The following is a 21,812-nucleotide window of genomic DNA, read 5'->3' on the forward strand; positions in this document are numbered from 1 at the left end:
TTAGAAAAAATTGAACTACAGAAACTTGAATTACAGGGCATTAAGACGGAGTCAGGCTCAGATGATGGGCAAAAGATCCTCCAACTCTGTTCGTTTTATCTAGAGCCACCCATTCTACCTGTGTCCACCTGGGACCGGAAGTGAACTGAAAGACAATCCTTCTAATGTTTACACAACGGCAGCAAACTGAACTTGCTGACCGCAATAAACAGCAACTTTCAAACTAGTCGTCAGGAAAGTTTTCAAGCTTTTCCTAACGGCACAGTCTCTAGATTAGACTAGACTTGATTTATTAAGGAAGGTCCTGGTGGCTGGTAAGTATTCTTCTAAATTACACAACAATCGTAAAACATTAATAAAACTTCCTTGGTGGAAAATGAACCAAGGGAGCAACTATAAACCAACTGGCTCCAATGATTATTCTCATCACCTAAGGAAATAGGTTTAATAAAAGCAGCTATAATCTGCTTCTCCTTGGGATACAAATATTGGTCCTAGTCTTTATTATTATAGGATCACCTGCCCCTCAGAAGTCATCATAAGCCTAAAGTCCATAGTGGAAGCTACCCTGTGATTCAGTGCCAGAGGATCCTGCAAGGCAAGGGGTAGGGGATGACCAGACAGCGTGGGAAGAGGTCAAGCAGCAGGAACTACATTTCTCAAGTGTAAGAGGTGGCTGAGATCCCCCGAGGCTGCTTCCATGGCTCTGTGTCACAGAGTCCAGAGACCTCAGCTGTGTTAACCCTTGACCCCAGTTCCTTTCATGACCCTCTGGCTTGTCCAGATGTTATCTTAGACCAAATTCTAAATCCAGCCTCGCTTCCCAGTGATCACCCCCACGGTGTTCGCTGTGCTCTTGATCAATGAGCGCCATCAGCGCTCAGGGCCTCCTCCTGGGACTCTGGGACTCTGGGACTCTGGGACTCAGGGCCTGGACAAGGGCTGAGACACTGAGCAGAGGGAGGGGCAGAAAATCCCAAAGCCCCCAAGGCAGAGCTACTGATGGGACTGAACATTGTTACAGCGTGATGTTCTATATCTGATTCCCTCCCAGGCACTGTATCTTGCATTGCATCGTTAGACAAATCTACTTGCCTTTAAGCCTGCTGCCTATACTTTGTACACACTCTTGTGGTTAGTTTGCTACAAAGGCTGTTACCGTTAAGGCGGACTGAGTCCCAGTTTTGTCAGTATCACCCCACACTCACAAAACCAGTGCCACTGATAAAGGAGAGATAAGAACCCCAAGTTTTTCCTCACTTTGAAACAATTAGGCAGACAATTCACAAATAGCACAAAGAAGTGAATGGAAAAGGTTTACACTTTCTGTGGTCATTGTGTTTGCACTTCCTTTTAACTTTTATGATGTATTAGCCATAGAATGGTCTCCAAAGAGAAACGGAAGAGGAAAGCACACAACCTTATCAAAAAAATCCAGCCAGCTCAATCCCTTTCCTCCAGTTAAACTTCTGTGAAGTCGAGTATAATTATTCACCAGTTTCTATTCTGAAGTTGGTAATGACGATAGTAATAAATCTATTTCCCTTCCTTCAAGGTACGGATTTCAGGGAACTAAAGAATGAAGCCCCACAAAAGGCTGATTCAAAAATATCATTCCTAGAATGAACCCTGAAGAAAATTTCAGGATCAGAATCTGAGCTCCCAACTCTCTTGACAACGCGGCAAGAAACAAGGTCCCAGGATGCTGAGGAGAAAGGGAATATTTTCCACAGTCCTCAAGTGACCTCCCACTCTCCCAGTCTCTGGCAGTGGTTCCCAATGACACTTCATAGGCCAGTAAGGATCTGCATCAGCTGTCCACACTGCTCAAGAGAGTCCTTCTAGAAGGCCACCAGGGAGACAACACCATGGGAACATGGAGGGGTGAGGTTGCCAGGTACACTCCTTACCTTCCTAGTCCCTTTCAGGAAAAGACCTTTTGTCAGAAAAATGTATGGAAAGGACTTCCTACCTTAGCTTTTAACACATCTGAGGTCATCTAAGGTAAGGGTTAGAAAACTGACTTCAGATCATGCTGTGCATTCAAGATCTCCAGCCCCCCAGCCCCCGTCCATGCCTCCATTCACTCGGGACTAAAGATACTTCCTTTCCAGCAGAAGCTTCTCGGCCAGTGGAGCACTGCACACTGCACCAGCTTCCCACCAATGCTGTATTCTAACACTGGCTGCAGTTCCCACCAGACTCCAAGCTGCCAGGACCTGAAAACCTATTGGCAAACACTCTACAAAATCAGCTCCTCAGCGATATGGATACGTCACAGAGTGAGGGAGCAGATTTTGAGTTTGCACCTCCAAAAAACAAATGTTTATTATATTAAGGTTAGGGTACTGAACAGTGACAGCAAAAAATTACCCAGTTAAACCCTTAAGTCTTCGAGTCACCATGCTTTTTCTAATCTGTTCTGTTAACTCTACTAGCAATGTATAACTGGGTGGAATTTCACCACTAAATTATAATTATATTGAGGAGTTAAAACAAGTGACCTGATTAACACTTTGCTCTTGAATATTGCCTATTAAGGTTAACAGTAAAAAATAAAAGTTACTTTGAAATATTTTTAAAGCAGGACACTACATAATGATCAAGGGATCAATCCAAGAAGAAGACATAACAACTGTAAATATTTATGCACCCAACATAGGAGCACCTCAATACATAAGGCAAATGCTAACAGCCATAAAAGGGGAAATCGACAGTAACACACTCATAGTAGGGGACTTTAACACCTCACCTTCACCAATGAGCAGATCATCCAAAATGAAAATAAATAAGGAAACACAAGCTTTAAATGACACATTAAACAAGATGGACTTAATAGATATTTATAGGACATTCCATCCAAAAAGAACAGAATACACTTTCTTCTCAAGTGCTCATGGAACATTTTCCAGGATAGATCATATCTTGGGTCACAGATCAACCCTTGGTAAATTTAAGAAAATTGAAATCATATCAAGTATCTTTTCTGACCACAACGCTATGAGACTAGATATCAATTACAGGAAAAAACCTGTAAAAAATACAAACACATGGAGGCTAAACAATACACTACTAAATACCCAAGAGATCACTGAAGAAATCAAAGAGGAAATCAAAAAATACCTAGAAACAAATGACAATGAAAACACAATGACCCAAAACCTATGGGATGCAGCAAAAGTGGTTCTAAGAGGGAAGTTTATAGCAATACAATCCTACCTCAAGAAAAAAGAAACATTTCAAATAAACAACCTAACCTTACACCTAAAGCAATTAGAGAAAGAAAAACAAAAAAACTCCAAAGGTAGCAGGACAGAAATCATAGAGATCAGATCAGAAATAAATGAAAAAGAAATGAAGGAAACAATAGCAAAGATCAATAAAACTAAAAGCTGGTTCTTTGAGAAGATAAACACAGTTGATAAACCATTAGCCAGACTCATCAAGAAAAAACAGGGAGAAGACTCAAATCAATAGAATTAGAAATGAAAAAGGAGAAGTAACAACTGACACCGCAGAAATATAAAGGATCATGAGAGATTACTACAAGCAACTATATGCCAATAAAATAGACAACCTGGAAGAAATGGACAAATTCTTAGAAAAGCACAACCTTCCAAGACTGAACCCAGAAGAAATAGAAAATATGAACAGACCAATCACAAGCACTGAAATTGAGATTGTGATTAAAAATCTTCCAACAAACAAAAGCCCAGGACCAGATGGCTTCACAGGCGAATTCTATCAAACATTTAGAGAAGAGCTAACACCTATCCTTCTCAAACTCTTCCAAAATATAGCAGAGGGAGGAACACTCCCAAACTCATTCTACGAGGCCACCATCACCCTGATACCAAAACCAGACAAAGATGTCACAAAGAAAGAAAACTACAGGCCAATATCACTGATGAACATAGATGCAAAAATCCTCAACAAAATACTAGCAAACAGAATCCAACAGCACATTAAAAGGATCATACACCATGACCAAGTGGGATTTATCCCAGGAATGCAAGGACTCTTCAATATATGCAAATCAATCAATGTGATAAACCATATCAACAAATTGAAGGATAAAAACCATATGATCATCTCAATAGATGCAGAAAAAGCTTTCGACAAAATTCAACACCCATTTATGATAAAAACCCTGCAGAAAGTAGGCATAGAGGGAACTTACCTCAACATAATAAAGGCCATATATGAAAAACCCAAAGCCAACAACGTTCTCAATGGTGAAAAACAAACCATTTCCACTAAGATCAGGAACAAGACAAGGTTGTTCACTCTCACCACTAGTATTCAACATAGTTCTGGAAGTTTTAGCCACAGCAAACAGAGAAGAAAAATAAAAGGAATCCAAATTGGAAAAGAAGAAGTAAAGCTATCACTGTTTGCAGATGACATGATACTATACATAGAGAATCCTAAAGATGCTACCAGAAAACTACTAGAGCTAATCAATGAATTTGGTAAAGTTGCAGGATACAAAATTAATGCACAGCACTCTCTTGCATTCCTATACACTAATGATGAAAAATCTGAAAGAGAAATCAAAGAAACACTCCCATTTACCACTGCAACAAAAAGAATAAAATACCTAGGAATAAACCTACCTAAGGAGACAGAAGACCTGTATGCAGAAAACTATAAGACAATGATGAAAGAAACTAAAGATGACACAAACCGATGGAGAGATATACCATGTTCTTGGATTGGAGGAATCAACACTGTGAAAATGACTATACTACCCAAAGCAATCTACAGATTCAATGCAATCCCTATCAAACTACCAATGGCATTTTTCACAGAACTAGAACAAAAAATTTCACAATTTGCATGGAAGCACAAAAGACCCAAAATAGCCAAAGCAATCTTGAGAAAGAAAAACGGAGCTGGAGGAATCAGGCTCCCGGACTTCAGACTCTACTACAAAGCTACAGTAATCAAGACAGCATGGTACTGGCACAAAAACAGAAATATAGATCAATGGAACAGGACAGAAAGCCCAGAGATAAACCCATGCCCATATCATCACCTTATTTTTGATAAAGGAGGCAAGAATATACAATGGAGAAAAGACAGCCTCTTCAATAAGTGCTGTTGGGAAAACTGGACAGCTACATGTAAATGAATGAAATCAGAACACTCCCTTACCCCATACACAGAAATAAACTCAAAATGGATTAAAGACCTAAATGTAAGGCCAGACACTATCAAACTCTTAGTGGAAAACATAGGCAGAACCCTCTATGATATAAATCACAGCAAGATCCTTTTTGACCCACCTCCTAGAGGAATGGAAATAAAAAACAAAAATAAACAAATGGGACCTAATGAAACTTAAAAGCTTTTGCATAGCAACAGAAACCATAAACAAGACAAAAAGATAACCCTCAGAATGGAAGAAAATATTTGCAAATGAAGCAACTGACAAAAGATTAACCTCCAAAATTTAAAAGCAGCTCATGCAACTCAATAGCAAAAAATCAAACAACCCAATCCAAAAATGGCAGAAGACCTAAATAGACATTTCTCCAAAGAAGATACACAGATTGCCAACAAACACATGGAAAAATGCTCAACGTCACTAATCACTACAGAAATGCAAATCAAAACTACAATGAGGTATCACCTCACACCAGTCAGAATGGCCATCATCAAAAAATCTGTAAACAATAAATGCTGGAGAGGGTGTGGAGAAAAGGGAACCCTCTTGCACTGTTGGTGGGAATGTAAATTGATACAGCCACTATGGAGAACAGTATGGAGATTCCTTAAAAAACTAAAAATAGAACTACCATATGACCCAGCAATCCCACTACTGGGCATATACCCAGAGAAAACCATAACTGAAAAAGAGTCATGTACCCCAATGTTCATTGCAGGTCTATTTAGAATAGCCAGGACATGGAAGCAACCTAAGTGTCCATCGACATTTGAATGGATAAAGAAGATGTGGCACATATATACAATGGAATATTACTCAGCCATAAAGGAAACAAAATTGAGTTATTTGTAGTGAGGTGGATGGACCTAGAGTCTGTCATACAGAGTGAAGTAAGTCAGAAAGAGAAAAACAAATACTGTATGCTAACACATATATATGGAATCTGAAAAAAAAAAAGATGGTTCTGAAGAACCTAGGGGCAGGACAGGAATAAAGACACAGACGTAGTGAATGGACTTGAGGACACAGGGAGGGGGAAGGGTAAGCTGGAACGAAGTTAGAAAGTGTCATGGACTTATAGATACTACCAAATGTAAAATAGATAGCTAGTGGGAAGCAGCTGCATAGCACAGGGAGATCAGCTCAGTGCTTTGTGACCACAAAGGGAGGGAGGGTGGGAGGGAGACGCAAGAGGGAGGAGATATGGGGATATATGTATATGTATAGCTTATTCACTTTGTTATAAAGCAGAAACTAACACACCACTGTAAAGCAATTATACTCCAATAAAGATGTTAAAAAATAAATAAATAAATAAACATTTTTAGACTTACAGAAAGAAATATGAAAGTAGTGGATTCCTGCATTTTCATCCTATATAAAATATCAAAACACACACAGATTTGTATTCCCCACCTGCTTCATTCACTCTCCTTGCCATTTAGAGTAACTAATATATTACACATTTTACTCATTTCTCTTATATCTCCTGGATTGATTGGGAGCCCCATGAAATCAGGAATTTTTAATTCTTGTCAATGATATATCTCCTGAACCAAGAACAGTGATTGGCACACAGTAGTTGCTCAATAAATAGTCCCTGGAACATTAAAAATCAAAATATCTAGACTCTTATGTTTTTTAAAACAATTATTGGAGAAGATAAATCATAAGGCTTATCATATTAGAGCTATTATTTAAATTGACCTCACACATAAACTATACTATGCTGAAAATAAGGTTTTTCGCAAATTAAACAAGTTGGTTTTGTAAACAAATAAAAAAAAATCACTCTGATTCCATCCTCTGCTGTTCTTTTTCTTTTTAGAATATTCTGAATGTCACTTATTGAAGTATGGTGCTATACAACATTATGTAAGTTACAGGTGTACAATACAGAGATTCACAGTTTTTAAAAGTTATACTCCATTTACAGTTATTATAAAATACTGGCTATATTCCCCATGTTGTATAATACATCCTTGTAGCTTATATTATACCTAATAGCTTATACCTCTTACTCCCCTACCCCTTTATTGCCCCTCCCCCCTTCCCTCTCCCCACTGGTAACCAATAATTTGTTCTCTATATCTGTGAGTCTGCTTCCTTTTTGTTATATTCACTAGTTTTTCGTATTTTTAGATTCCACATATAAGTGATATCATACAGTATTTGTCTTTCTCTGTCTGACTTATTTCACTTAGCATAATGCCCTCCAAGTCCATCCTTGTTGCTGCAAATGGCAAAATTTAATTCTTTTTTATGGCTGAGTAATATTCCACTGAATATATGTACCACCTCTTCTTTATCCATTCATCTGTTGATGGACACTTAGGTTGCTTCCATATCTTGGCAATTGTCGATAATGCTGCCATGAACATTGGGGTGCGTGAATCTTTTCAAATTAGTGTTTTGGGTTTTTTTGGATACATACCCAGGAGTGGAATTTCTGGGTCATATAGTAGTTCCATTTTTAGTTTTTTGAGAAACCTCCATACTATTTCCTGTGGTACTTTTTAATAGATTTTTTTTAGTTCTGTCTTTATTTATTAAAAAATTGCTGCAAATTTCACTTAGACATTAAATACTAAAGAAAATACTACAATATCATAGAATTGAATTTGAATTCTGGCAGGCTGGAAGATAATTCGTAGGGAGGATATATAATACAATAGAATAAAGCTATTTTTTTCTTTAAATCTTGTTAGCAGATTTTCCTTTTTAAAAAATTTATTCAAACATCCTGGCTGACTATCTGGATCTCTCCTAACATTTGCTTATATTTTCCTAATGCCACGAAAGTTGAATCTGACCTAAATCCTCAACTATAGAAATGTGTATGTTTAAAATTAAGAATCCATTCAAGTATCATCCTAACTCTCAAATTTTCTGACAGTCCAACTGATCACGTTCCTTATAGCTACGTCACTCTTAAGTACAAACTAAAAAAAAGGGAAGTAAATCCCAAAGAATATCTGCTACTCTCAAAAAATTTCACCATACAGGGAAGGTACAATTTATATGTGAGGATTATTAGCTCACTGAAAAATGTACAGGAGAAATGTCAACTTCTCATATTTCAGTAGAAAACTATACTCATCCATCCATAGCATGATTCCCTTTTGGACTCTAAGATTATACAATTATACGGTTGTACTAATTGTCCTTGGTAGAAACTAAGGAAAATGCCCCTATCTAAATAACAGGGCCTATCTATCAAACTTCATTCTGTGACTACCTGAATGCCAGTTACCCTCCCTCATCCAACCCATCAAAAGAAGTAGGCTTGGCAAACAAAACACTCCAGGAATAATGATCATTTAACTCTGGGGATTCACTTCATTTGTATTTAAATTATATTAATGCTTTCTACCAATGTGATCTATACAATACCCATTGAATGCCAAGCAGTACATACATTTTGGAGACTAGAAGGGGTGTGTGTGTGTGTGTAAAATTGACACTTGTCTCAAATATTTTATGATTTAATCATATATAGAATAAACATGAGCTATATTTAATGCTATTTATATTTAACAGCTTCAAACCTGCTGTGAAGTACTAAGTAAATAAGCACATAGCGATCCCAACTGACCCAAAAGGAATTCAATTAAACTGAAACTAGTCTCAGTAATGATGTACATTACCAATGCGAGAGCTAGAGTTAGCTATTTTTTAAAGGTCATCGCATTTCCTCATTTCGGTGAGGGAAACTCCTGACTTCTGGGTAATCTGTGAGGGAAACTCCTGACTTCTGGGTAATCTCGGGCTCCTGAGTGCTTGCCTGGCTCTGACCCCTGTCTTGGATTGACAGTGAGCTTCTGTTGCTCTTTTGCTCTTGAAGGTTTGCCTGAAACGAACTACTGTTCCTTCCTGTCTTTTAGTCTGTGTACCTCCGGAGTCAACAAGTTCTGGGTCCCGGTCCCAACACCTGCCTTGGTTTTCCTAGTCCTGATTAGTCACACTGCTTCCACCATCTAGAAATGCCCAGGCCAGCGAATCACCAGCAACACAATGGATCTGCTCAGAATCCCCACTCTCCCACTTAGGAGCTCACCAGTGTGTCCTCAAGTGTGAGTTACAAGGATATAAGCCTTGAAGGGAGTTGTGAGTTACACAGGAATATGCAGTGCCTGACACGAAACAAACACAGAATAAATGATGATTTCCAGATTATCCTGGGACTTTTTTTTTTGTCGGGGGGTAGGGGGAGACTTCCGAAAAATTTTTAAATCACACAAAATCTCCAAATCTCTCAAATTCTTCCTGTAGTCAAGGCCAATTGGTGGGGGGGGGGGGGGGAACCTTTAGGGAACCCTTACAAACATGTAAAGAGATACATATATAAAATATGAAACGGACTTCTATATGGGCAAGAATATATCATTTTAGGATGAAATAATCCAAATGGTATTTTAGTACAATACGTTTTTACAGTAAAGGAATCCAAGAATTGATATAAGTGATTTTCTGAGGAATGAGCCTAAAGTATCACTGACTCCGAAAAGGTGGCAGAGACTACTCTTTGCCTCTCAGTATGAATTCTCCACTTCTTAATTTTAGTATAAAACTTCCATCTCAGCTGTACACATGGCTGCCCAACTAGACACTGCATTTCCCGGCCTCCCTTGCGGCTGATTCAGCCGTGTCATGTTCTGGCCAAGGGGATGACAGTGCAAGTATCAGTCCCTCTGGGGCTGAAACGTGAAAGTGGTTCTGGCAAGCCAACTTCAACCATATGGACAAAAACAACACCCTAGTGTGTTAGTTCCCCAACCTTCTTTGCACACTGGAACCACCTGGAGAAACTACATAAAATACTGGCTCTCTGTCCTACAGACTCGATTTAGTCGGTCCTAGGGGACGGTGGAGCAATAAGATAGAAGGACCGGAGGTCTCTGAATGACTTGATGGAGCTGAGCTGCTCACTCCCTTGGACACTGTTGGGCAACAGTATTGAAAAATTAAATAACCAGAGCGCCAAGAGAGGATGCAAAAAAGGCATGTTGATTACATACCGCTTCCATATTCACAAACCAGCCTTCTGTGTTGTTTAAACTACTGTTGTTTGGCCTCAGAGAAAGCAGCTGAACAAACATCCTTATAAATATATATAATAAACACAAAAATTCTGGCTTTCAGGAAAAAGAATTGTAAGTACAAGCTTAAAAAAAAACAACTGTTCTTTTTCTAAAGAAAAAAACTAAAATATGCCAGTAGAAAAGAAGAGAGCAGAGTTTTAGCATAATCCTGGGAAATCATTGCTGAGCTAGAGAAGATTCATTAAAGAAAAACTACAAATAAATTGTAAATATTAAGATTACTCTGACAAGACAAAGGCAAAAAAATATATTAAAGTTTGCCAATTTGTTAATAATTTGCATAAATCAATAAGAATTTGGAAGCAAAATGTGAAGTCTCAAAAAAATGACTAGGACAGAGTTAGATACAATAAATACTGATTTATCTTATAGGCCCATTTTTGCTAGGCTACAGGTTAGATTTCTTTAATAAAGAAACGGACTCCTTTTTTGTTCCTCTGTCATCCTCAACATGTGACTTCTATTTCATGGTCCAAACTGGCTGCCCCATCACCTGCCATCACCACCTCATACCAGCCAGGGAGAAGGGGGAGAGTGCATATTCTTTTGTTATAAAAGAACACCTTAGAAGTTACCCATGCTGCTTCTGCTCACAACCCGCTGTCCAGAACCAGAACCAGGACACATGCCCACACTTAACTGCAAGGGAGGCTGGGAAATGTAGTCTTAAGATGGACAATCATGCTAAAACTTTTATAACTACAGAAGAAAAAAATAACGGATATTGGAGGTAATTAGATGTCTCTGCCAGAGATCTCATTATTAAGAGGGACAAGAAAAATTGAGATAAAGGTGTATCTAGAATATTCCAGAAAATGTGTGAAATGTAAAATATATAAATAAAAAATATTCCTATATATACTAAAGTTATACAAAGTAGTCAAACATGACATAGATATACAGTATATAAAATGGAAGTCCCCTTTACTCATAATTTCACCTCTGAGAAAATAATGAGTTATTAAAATAATCTTGCAATGTGTGGGTGTGGGACTAACATTTAGGTGAAAATAATGTCTTTCCATAGCTCTTCCCCTTGTGCTACTGACAGAAATAAAACTTTGGAATGTGAGATGTCATTTTTGGAATCCTAAGATTTCTTTCTTTGGGGCAATAGTCTCAAATAAGAAAAAAACGAGAATCCAAGGGAGCAAGAAACTAAGGCCAAGTTGAGGCATTACAAGGCACTGAAGGAAAACATCAATGTTTCTTGCACAACCACTGAAAATGTGTCACCATCTATAAAGCCTCTCCTCCTGGCAAGAAGACAAGTTAAATAGATAATTAAAATCACAAAAGTGGCAAAGCAAAGTCAAACATAGATATCAAACCTCATTTGAACTTCTTAGAGAAATGAAGCTTTAAACTGAATAAAAATGCTTACCCATTCATATTCTATATTGCTTGATTTTTGCTATAAACTCAGAAAATAGTTTCATATCAGTATTCTAAATTTAACCAGCTGGAGTCATTTCTTAAGTATTATACCGTTTAACCTTTTCAAATGAAGGGCTTGCCTTTTCATGGAAAATATGCGTTTAGCATTAATGACAGAAGATAATGTCCTTGGGCTTAGATATTCTCCAATGAGATAGGTCCTTTTTTGTACACTATACTTAGCTATATGGCAAGGATAGAATTAAAAAACAAATTATTCACAGATTCAAAGTCTGAAATCATCTACAGTAATCAGAAGTGTTTAAATATCAGAACCTCAACGTATCAATTTTCTTAAAATCACAATCACTGAACTCATGGATCAAATGCAATAGTTCATGAGAATGGGGAAAAAATTAGGAAAAAAAAGTTTTTATTAGATGTGTCAGGATTTGAATGATTTCACTCAAAACCATTGGAAAAGTGACCCAACCACACTTTCAAGCAAAGAAACATTTACTAAGTTGAGAATAATAAAAATGCATCTGTTATGAAAAGTAAATATTATAAATAAGATTTTTAAAGAATTAATAAAAACAAGAACAACTCTTTTTAGGTCAAATAGATTATACCCAAAACTCAAGCATAACAATCTTATTTGGTATTAAAATATAATGCCAGGTATGGAGTAAAAGAACACTCAAAAGACAAGTAATAAGAAAAAATGTAATCAGACTAAAATGTTGTCAGATAAACCAGTGTTTCTTTTTTAAAAGTGTGCATGATGATTGTTATGTGCATTAAATGTAATGCATAAATTTTATACAATTTGTATCATGATTTTAAAAAATGATTATGTCATTATTTCCAAGATTTGAACCTAGTCATAACAGAGGTAATAATAAATCAGGGGAACTTACTTCCCTCTTCTGACTTCGAAATTTGTATGTTGCATTTTAAAAAGTCACATTTCACACTTCACAGTTCACCTACAGAAGCTGATTTAATTTTAGGCCAGCCCTGTGAGATAGTATCGAATGTGTTTTCCAAATATGCAGGGAGGCATAAAGAGGCTAGGTGAGGCGCCCAAAGCTACACTGTTTGTAAATTTCAGTGCCAAGACTTTAACCCTGGGTCATCAGGCCCCCTAACCTAAACCCACGTTCTATACCGTGCACTTCACCCCACTGTCCCAATGCAGGAGAGAGAACTGCTGGTGAGTTGCCACAGGGAGATGCAAAAGCCATCCCAGTAGTCTCCGAAAGCTCTAGACTAAAGAAGCGGAATTTAAAAAAATATACGAGAGACAGATTGCTTGTTCTTACGCTCTGTCATGACATTTTGCTGTGGGTATGTTCCATGGCATACCACGGAACACACCAAGTGCCTTCCTTGCCTCCCAGTGCCACAGGGACTCTTGATTTACCAGAAGATTCATTTGACTTCCACAATGCTCTGCTATAGCTGCTTTAGTTCCCTGTTTTTATCTATCGTCTCCTTCTCCTTGGCTATACTCATCTCCCTCAAACATCCCTAGACAAAAATTATCCCTTTATGTTAATAACCTATTTCTCCCCTTACATTTATCACCAACCTCCTTGAACAGCTTTTCCATTCGTCTTCATCTCCTCAGCTTCCACTCATGTCATGTCTTCCAGCTCATTCTTAGGCTTCTGCTCACACATGCTCCTGAAGCCAAAACCCTAATGACGTTCTAATTGCCAAATCCAGTGGCCTCTTCAGTCTTCACACTACCTACTTCTGTAAAGCTCCGAGAGTTGAAAGAAACCTTTCCTCTGGCAACTAGATCCTTCCTTGGCTTTCAGGAGATTACTCTCTCCTGGTTCTTTGCTTCAACCTTTGACAGCTCAGTTCAAGTCACCAGTGCACTCTCCTCTTCCCCTAAACTTTAAATATCAGCTCCCTACATCCTACTCTTGGTTAGCATGTTTTCTTCCTTGAATTGCTCCCATCTCATCTACCTGATGGCTTCAACATATATGATTAGTTATCAATACTTTGTAGATCTCTAAATTCTTGCTTAAGTTCCACATTATTATCTTCAAAAATCACAGCAGAATTTGCAGCTCAGCAAGTTGAATACCAAATTCACTCTTCTCCTCCTCTCCACATTGTTCTGCCTCTTGCATTCCATTTCTGAATTAATGACACGCCCCATCCTATCTTCAAACTAGAGGCCACCCTAATGTTCTCCATTCTACTTAAACCTCCACTTCTGAGTGAATGTAAATACTAAAGGTTCTACCCAAGAAACGTCTCGTGGTTGTTGGGTGTTTGACGTTTTGTGGTTTGGTTTGATTTTGTTTGAGTTTTCTTTGGGTTTAGTTCTTTATCTTCATCATAGCTTCTACCTTAGATCAAACATTCCACAAGTCTTACCTGGACCAGTGAAATGGCAGAAACTCCTAATGGGTAACCAGACTTCAACTTTTGCTCCTCAACCCTGTTGACAGAATTCTCTTGCCAAGAAACATAACTAATCTCAATAAAGACTACTCATTTTAATGTCGTCAAATTATAATATGGTATAATTATGCAGATGAAACCTTACGACTAAAGACACATCCCTCTGTACAGAGAGTCAGTTCTAGCCACATGATTAACACTCCAAAAATCAGAATGATGCAAGAGCCCCACTGAATTCACAGTATGTTTACTACACGAGTCAAGGCATCTTAAGGGCTGCTTCCTGACACCACCCTCATGAACACACATTCAGGCTAACGACTAGAAAAAAAGAACCCAGTCAAGTCAGCCCAGGAGTAGTGCCCAGTCAGGCGGATCACACAGGAGCTGTCTTAAGGCTTAGGATAAAAATAGGGCAGGGTCTGCAGACCCTGAGAGCAAGATCACTTTGGTAGGAGCAGAAATCTGTGTTACACAAACTAGACTATGTTTATGTTCCGTGCCGTTTCCGGGATTACTGGTCTGTGCTCTCCTTTAGTAAACAGTAACAACTTTTTGAAGGTTATAACCTGTCCCAGATTAAGAGGAGCAAGAAAAGGTATTCTCTGCATTATTGTGCGGATTACCAAATAAGCAGTGTAGGCTGAGGGCCAGGGAGGTGGCGGAAATAGAGAACAAGCAGAAGGAATCCCAAGGCCAAATTCAAAGACACAGATTCAGGGAATCTTGGCCTGGTAACTTCTTCCCATGAGAGACCACCTTCCCAGTGCCAGCCTTGGAGGTCTCAGACTTGTTTATTATAATTATTATTATTTTTTTTTTTGGCTGCATTGGGTCTTTGTTGCTGCGCGTAGGCTCTTCTCTGGTTGCGGCGAGCGGGGGCGACTCTTCGTTGCGGTGCGCGGGCTTCTCATTGCGGTGGCTTCTCTTGTTGTTGAGCGTGGGCTCTAGGCACGCAGGCTTCAGTAGTTGTGGCATGCGGGCTCAGCAGCTGTGGCTCGCGGCTCTAGAGCACAGGCTTAGTAGTTGTGGTGCACGGGCTTAGTTGCTCCGCGGCATGTGGGATCTTCCCGGACCAGGGCTCGAACCCGTGTCCCCTGCATTGGCAGGCAGATTCTCAACCACTGCACCACCAAGGAAGCCCTCAGACTTGTTTATTATTAATAAGAGAGCAAGCGTCCCCTCACAACTGATTTCCCATTGGCTTTAGTTGAAGTCAGAATTCTTAAGAATGGAACTCTTCTCAAACTGGCCTGAACTTACTTTATCTCCTGCCAAGAGCCAAAAAGCATACAGAAGTGTTTATCCCCATTAATGAAGAATGTTTCAGCATCCGGAGCATGTCAGGGCATGCCAGCACCCCCGGCCTGCCGTACCATGGTCGCCCTCAACGCGGTCACTCTCTCAGGATGGATCATTCTCTTCCGAGTCTGGCACATTCCTCCTCATCCCTCAGGAGCCAGCTCTATTATCACCTCTTCCCCAAGCTTCCCTTGACCCCAGGCTGAGGGAGTCCCTTGATGCCTCCCTGACACTTTGCTTATTACTCTACCATTTCACCTCCCACACGGCACTGTGATTATTTGGATACTGAAGGTTCGCATGGCAATGTATGACTTTGAGGGGGATAGAGATCAACCCATAACATAAGCCTAAGCATAATGTGTTGAATCTATTTATCTTTCCCTAGAAATGTTGGATCATGACTGAAGGAAGCTGTTTTCGGATTCATTCAAACCCCTTTGTTTGCCTGTTTGTTTTCTTGAGCACCTGCTATTTACAAAGCACCCTGATGAGGCCAAGAAAAGCGTACAGAGGAAGTAAATGCATCCCTATTCTCTCAGAGTTTACCATCCAGAGGAGGGGATTTTCTAACTGTTTTAACAATAACACAAATCAGAAGAAGGTGGGGCTATGCTAGGAGATGCCAGGAGGGCCAGCCTGAAGCCACACGATTCAGCAAACTCCGAACTTTTGTGAGGGCCCCTGAAGCCAGACCCCAGAGCCCAGAAGCTCTCAGGAGCACCATCTGAAAGAGCTAAGAGATGCACATACATTAAGCCAAGTCAGATAAGAAATATGCAGTTGCTCAGTATACACTGTAAAGCACCGTACTAACTCTGGCTGTCGTCACATAGAATGCAACCTGCTGTCACTGTCTTGAAGCCAAGATTACCATGGGAAGGACCAAACTGACCAAAGGGAAACACACAGAGAAGAAGCAGAGACTCAGAGACACAGCAAAAGGGCAGAGGAGAATATAATAGAGACAAAAATCAGACACTCGGCATGGCCAACATCTGTGGCTCTGTATAGCAATTAGAGACAGGACTCAAGATTCTGGTGTATCTGAGGTCAAAGCTCAGACAGGTAACAAATTTCTAAATTTTTTGCTTACGACAAGACACATAGCTCAAAGTTTGTCTTAATGTGCCTACAACGGGGAATAACCGTGCTTTCTGATCTGCCAGGAACAATCGCAGTTTACGTCTGTTTCCCTGTGTAATTATTAATAGTACACCCTTGCACCCTCAGAAGTGTCCCAGTTTAAACAAAAATTATACTATCACCCTGCCTCAACGCCACTTGCCACAGTGAAATGTGTCTACACAATTTTCCAGGCCTGCTGCAAAATTCAAACGTGAGATCTTTTATTCAAAAGGCAAGACAGAAAGTGCTATTAAAGGTACTGAGGTGTAAAGCAGTTTTTTTTCTTTTGTGTATCTGCTCTGCTCACACCCCGTTGTCCCACTGGACCTCACTTGCAAAGCCCAAGTTCAAAGATAAAATTAGCAAGAATTCCAAGACGGTGATGGCAGAGCACCAAACTAAGCTCGAGGTCCTTCAGAGTGGGTAGCGCTCTGCGACTGTATAAGATGCACCCTTGAAATCGGCCCTGGTTTGTCCTTTCTCCAGAAAACCAGTTACCACCTACGACTGTCCAGACTCTGGACATCAAATACCGGAAATTAGGTCCATAAAAGCATTTTCTTGAAAAAATGTTTTGGAGTACTCTAATGAAGCACAGAATTTCATTTCCCAAGCAAAACAAGAACATAAATTCAAACAAATTCCATCACTCTCTACCATTTTATCTACGACCTAAAAATAATGAATCCAGATAATATCCATGGTCCCAAATGAAAATTTAGACTACAATGAACTGAAATAATAGTGTGTTACAATGTCTTTAATACCTTGGTGCCGGATTTAAATCATGTTTCTCTTTTTTTTTAATAAATTTATTTATTTTATTTATTCATTTTTGGCTGCGTTGGGTCTTCGCTGCTGCGCGCAGGCTTTTCTCTAGTTGCGGCAAGCAGGGGCTACTCTTCGTTGTGGTACGCGGGCTTCTCACTGTGGTGGCTTCTCTTGTTGCGGAGCACAGGCTCTATACAGGTACTACATGTTTAATTTAAAGCTTCTTATTACATAATACATATGTGCCTGAGTGAAACTTAAGTAACTTCCACTGTCTATACAGACCCAATGGAAAAAAAACAAAACCAGAAATTTACGGATCATTGAGGAACTGTCCTTAAAAATGGGTGGGAGGTTTAGAAGAGACGAATTCGCTGATTCCTCCATTCCTTCGTTCAGTAAGCATTTCTTGAGTACTTACAGTGTCACAAGCACTGCACAAAAAGTCCAGGGAAACACAGGCGAGTAAAATGTGGCCCTGTCCTCAAGAAGCTTCCATTCTAGAAGAATGAGACAGAAGTAGACAAATCCTGCCTATGCCTACTTTGATGCCATGGAAGCAGGGACTACAGGGAAGAGTGGGTACCAAGCAGTGAGCACTCCAGCCTGGGCAGGAGGGAGGATGGGATCATGAAAGTTCTACTGAAGGAGATGAAGAGCCTTGAAATGCCAGTAGGAATCCAGCAGGTTGCTAAGCGCTACAGAGGAGCAGAAGAGGCCTGAGGGACTTCCCTGGAGGTCCAGTGGTTAAGACTCCAAGCTTCCAGTGCAGGGGACACGGATTTGATCCCTGGTCGGAGAATTAAGATCCTGCATACCGCACAAGAGGCCTGAGAAAGCCTGGCACCCCATGGGAAGAGTGCGCCACTCTAAATGACAGCAGCTTCAAGGTCAGAGCCTTGTTCAATCTAGAAGTGTGTGCCTGAGTGGTGACTAGAGAGAAGGTGCATATAGATCATACATATTGATACATCTGGGGGAAGAAAAAGGCAATGTTCATGGAGTATCTGGGGGTCGGGGGATGAGGGGGGAGGTGCTCTCTCTTTAAAAGGCCAAAAGTTGGAAATGAGAAGAGAAAGCATCTTATTAAAAAAAAAGTTTTCCCCTCAGGCCATATGATCATTTAATCAAGAGCAATAATACAAATTGTTTGCTTCTTTATGGGCCTGTAAGTAAAAATATGTTCTCGGTAAAACCAAAAATATGTTTTTTCATCTCTGTAATAAAGATAAGAATTACCTTCACCCATGCTGATGACTTGAAGCACTGGCAGAAATCAAAAACAGGGTTTCCCTGGTGGCACAGTGGTTGAGTCTGCCTGCCAATGCAGAGGACATGGGTTCGAGCCCTGGTCTGGGAGGATCCCACATGCCGCGGAGCAACTAGGCCCGTGAGCCACAGTTGCTGAGCCTGTGCGTCTGGAGCCTGTGCTCCGCAACGAGAGGCCCGCGCACCGCGATGAAGAGTGGCCCCCACTTGCCGCAACTAGACAAAGCCCTCGCACAGAAAACGAAGACCCAACACAGCCATAAATAAATAAATAAATAAATAAATAAAAATTAAAAAAAAAAAGAAATCAAAAACAATGACTAAGCTAACAAATATTTAAATGTGACTTAGGAATTCATTATCCAATTTTTGCAGCAAATCTACCACTGCACTTATTTAATACTACAGGTATTTTTTTTTTAAATAACTTCTTTTGTTTGTCTGCATTTCTGACCATTCCCTTAGGATGGATTCCTAGAAAAGGAATTACCAGGCAAAAGGGTTTGAATATTTTTAAAGCTCTTGGTACGTATCAGTTCAGGATAAAATTAAAACTAGATTGACTACATCAACTGAAGGTAACCACATAAAATAGGTGAGAATGAAATGTTCCTATAAATAATACCCAAAAAAGAAAATCTAATAAGGTATTATAAGTAGATCTTAGACTTTGAATGTTTATAAAACTAAAAGGAAGTCAGAGTTAACCTTTGTTTTGGAAGACTTTCAGGCCAATTACTGTTTGTGTGTGTGTGAATGTGTACATAAAAAATATCAAATAAAGAAAAGGAAAAGTGGAAGAGTCCATAATTTCTGAATGAGATAAGAAGAATGAAATCATAAAACGATCTTCTTGTAAAGAGTAAAATGCAATTTATTTTATACCTCCCATAATTTCTGACTTAACTCTACACAGAATTACACTATCAATTTTAATAATCAGGTGTTAAGATTAGAGGAAAAACTGATGTTTTAAATAAAGATCAACAAATTGGTTTTTAAGGTAGGTTAGATTAGCTGTCTATTTCTGTAAATTAGGACTCTTTTGCTCAGTATTTTTTCATACACCTCCTGAAAGGAGTAACTAATGCAACTTGAAGAGTTACCCAGATTCTTCAAAAGCCAAAGGACTCGGTCACCAACAAAGTTTCATGAAAGCCAAATTTGAAGCTATGAAAAGTCAAATTTCCTTAAAAACATGCTTTTTTGACATTGCTGCATGGAAGTGTACAACAATTCTATTTATCACAATTACCAGCATATTCTCAAATAACCATACATTTCCAAAGAACGTGGCCCCTGGGGGCTCAAGTATATTGATTTTAATTTGAGACATCAACCTATGCATCATCTCACATCCCTCGAGACAGTGTTCCTTCCTTCTTGCCAGAGCCAAGGAGTGAATTTCATGATTTTCAGCAGATAGCTTCCCTCTTTTAGAAAACTGAGCAGGAAGTCTGGCCTTTGAGACATTTCCCTTCAGACCAAGGGAGTATGGAATAGGGTGGTGGAAAGAGGAGGTTAGAAGATTTGAGGGAGATTTTAGCAAAGGCTAAAGGTCCTCAGTCTCCGAATGATGCTCTCCCGCGCATCTGGGTGGAGAGGAGCCAACCCTCAAATTCTGTCTTTGCAGCAGCGAACAGAAAAAAATTCAACTTTTGAGCGACGTCTAAGAAGTTTCCTTCACTCAGTTTTGCCCCTCCTGGCCCTAACATGAATGAAATATTTTCAATGCAGACCTCCAGGGAGTCAAGCTGAAACTCTGAAACAAAGTTCCTGCCAGTTCTACGAAATCCTGAAGTTGCTGGATGGAAGTTTTATTCTACCGCTTTCCTGGGCTCAGTGTGAACACGGGACCCGGGAGCTGAACCCACGGGGGCGGGGGATTTAAACAGCAGATTTAAACCCCGGGTTGGGGTGTGGGGGGGAGCAGACAGTAGGACGAGGCTGCGGTGAGCACTGCACGTGGCTTTCATATCCAACAGCTGCTGGAGATCATAACCCCGCTGCCCTCCGTACCCCCCACCAGAATCCTATGCTCCAAAGATTATTATAACTAAAGGACTTCACTGCCATGTCATCTGAATAATGAACTCAAGCTCCAGAAGAATCAGGATATTTTTTTTTACCTCTAGGTACCTGAATGTAGCAGACAGACTTTAACCACCCTGCCAGAGTCTTCAAACAAAATCCCCGGGAAGGAAGACAAGGAAAAAAAAAAAAAAAAAAAATTACACAACGCACTCGAGCACACCAGGGAGTGGGGTAGAGAAGAGTGAGGAGAGACGGGGCAGCAGGGATTCCCTGAACCAGAGCCTTCTCCCACGCGAGATAACTTTTCGCCCCGGCCCCTCGGCGCGTCTCCAGGCATTAAAAATCCCCCCTCCCCACCGGGGACCCAGCGTCGGCGCGCGGATTCGGGTGCCCGCGATGCCCGGACGGGTCCCCGGCCCCCGCGCAGACAATGCCGCGCGCGCCGCCCGCGCCCCGCGTCGCCGAGAGCCCCTCACCGACACCAGGAACTCCAGCGTGCCCACGTAGTCGCGCTCGGTCTTCTGCAGCTCGCTGAGCACGCACACGCGCAGGCGGAGCTGCTTCTCCAGGTCCCGGGCGCTCTCGGCGCGGCCGTCCCCGCGGCTCTCGTCGCTCATGGTGGGCGCCGTGCCGCCCGCCGCTGCCCCGCGCGCCCGCCGCTGCCCCGGCCCCGCGCGGCCGGCAGGGAAAGTTGCCGCCTCCGCCCGGTCCGAGGTGGGCCGGACGACTTTACGCGCCGGGGAGAGACCGGGGCGGGGGCGGAGGAGGGGGCGCCCGCCGGGAGTCGGGCGCGGGAGACGGGGGGCTGTGCCGAGGCCACTCCCTCCCGGGGGATGGGGCTCCCACCCGGGACCTGCGCACCGCGCCCCGCGGCTCTGGCCTCGCACGGCCGGGGCTGGAGGGGAGGCGACTCCGGCAGCCCCAGCGGTGACTTGGACGTTAATCAAATGCTTTGTATCCATGTGACTCCGACCCTTTACCCTTCGCCAAATCTCAGGAAAAAGGAAGCACAACCCTGGGGAAGTGTGTTGCGTGCCAGCTAACTAAACACACACACGCACACGCACACACATGCACACGCACAGTCAGCGCTGGAGATGGAATTGGAGATTCCCAAACCTAGGAGGACAGACTCCAAGACACAGCTCGAGGGTTGCTCCTCTTGACTCCCGCCTATTGTTTAGCTTTCATGTGTTCTGTACAAATCCTGAAAGCAAAGAAACAAATCTCCA

At 41.0% G+C, this 21,812-nt stretch overlaps 1 protein-coding gene across 5 annotated transcripts in view; it reads right to left on the minus strand.

The window, feature by feature from the left end:
- The window catches only part of PREX2 (phosphatidylinositol-3,4,5-trisphosphate dependent Rac exchange factor 2), a 279,824-nt gene extending 258,627 nt beyond the window's left edge, over window positions 1-21,197 (minus strand). For all 5 annotated transcript variants that reach the window (XM_057532388.1, XM_007185025.2, XM_057532391.1 and 2 more), the window contains exon 1: window positions 21,057-21,197. In XM_057532388.1, the coding sequence (XP_057388371.1) occupies window positions 21,057-21,197 (141 nt within the window). The remainder of the gene's footprint in view (window positions 1-21,056) is intronic.
- Window positions 21,198-21,812: the final 615 nt, after the last annotated feature.

Source organism: Balaenoptera acutorostrata, chromosome 17 (assembly GCF_949987535.1).
Source record: "Balaenoptera acutorostrata chromosome 17, mBalAcu1.1, whole genome shotgun sequence".
NCBI lineage: Eukaryota > Metazoa > Chordata > Mammalia > Artiodactyla > Balaenopteridae > Balaenoptera > Balaenoptera acutorostrata.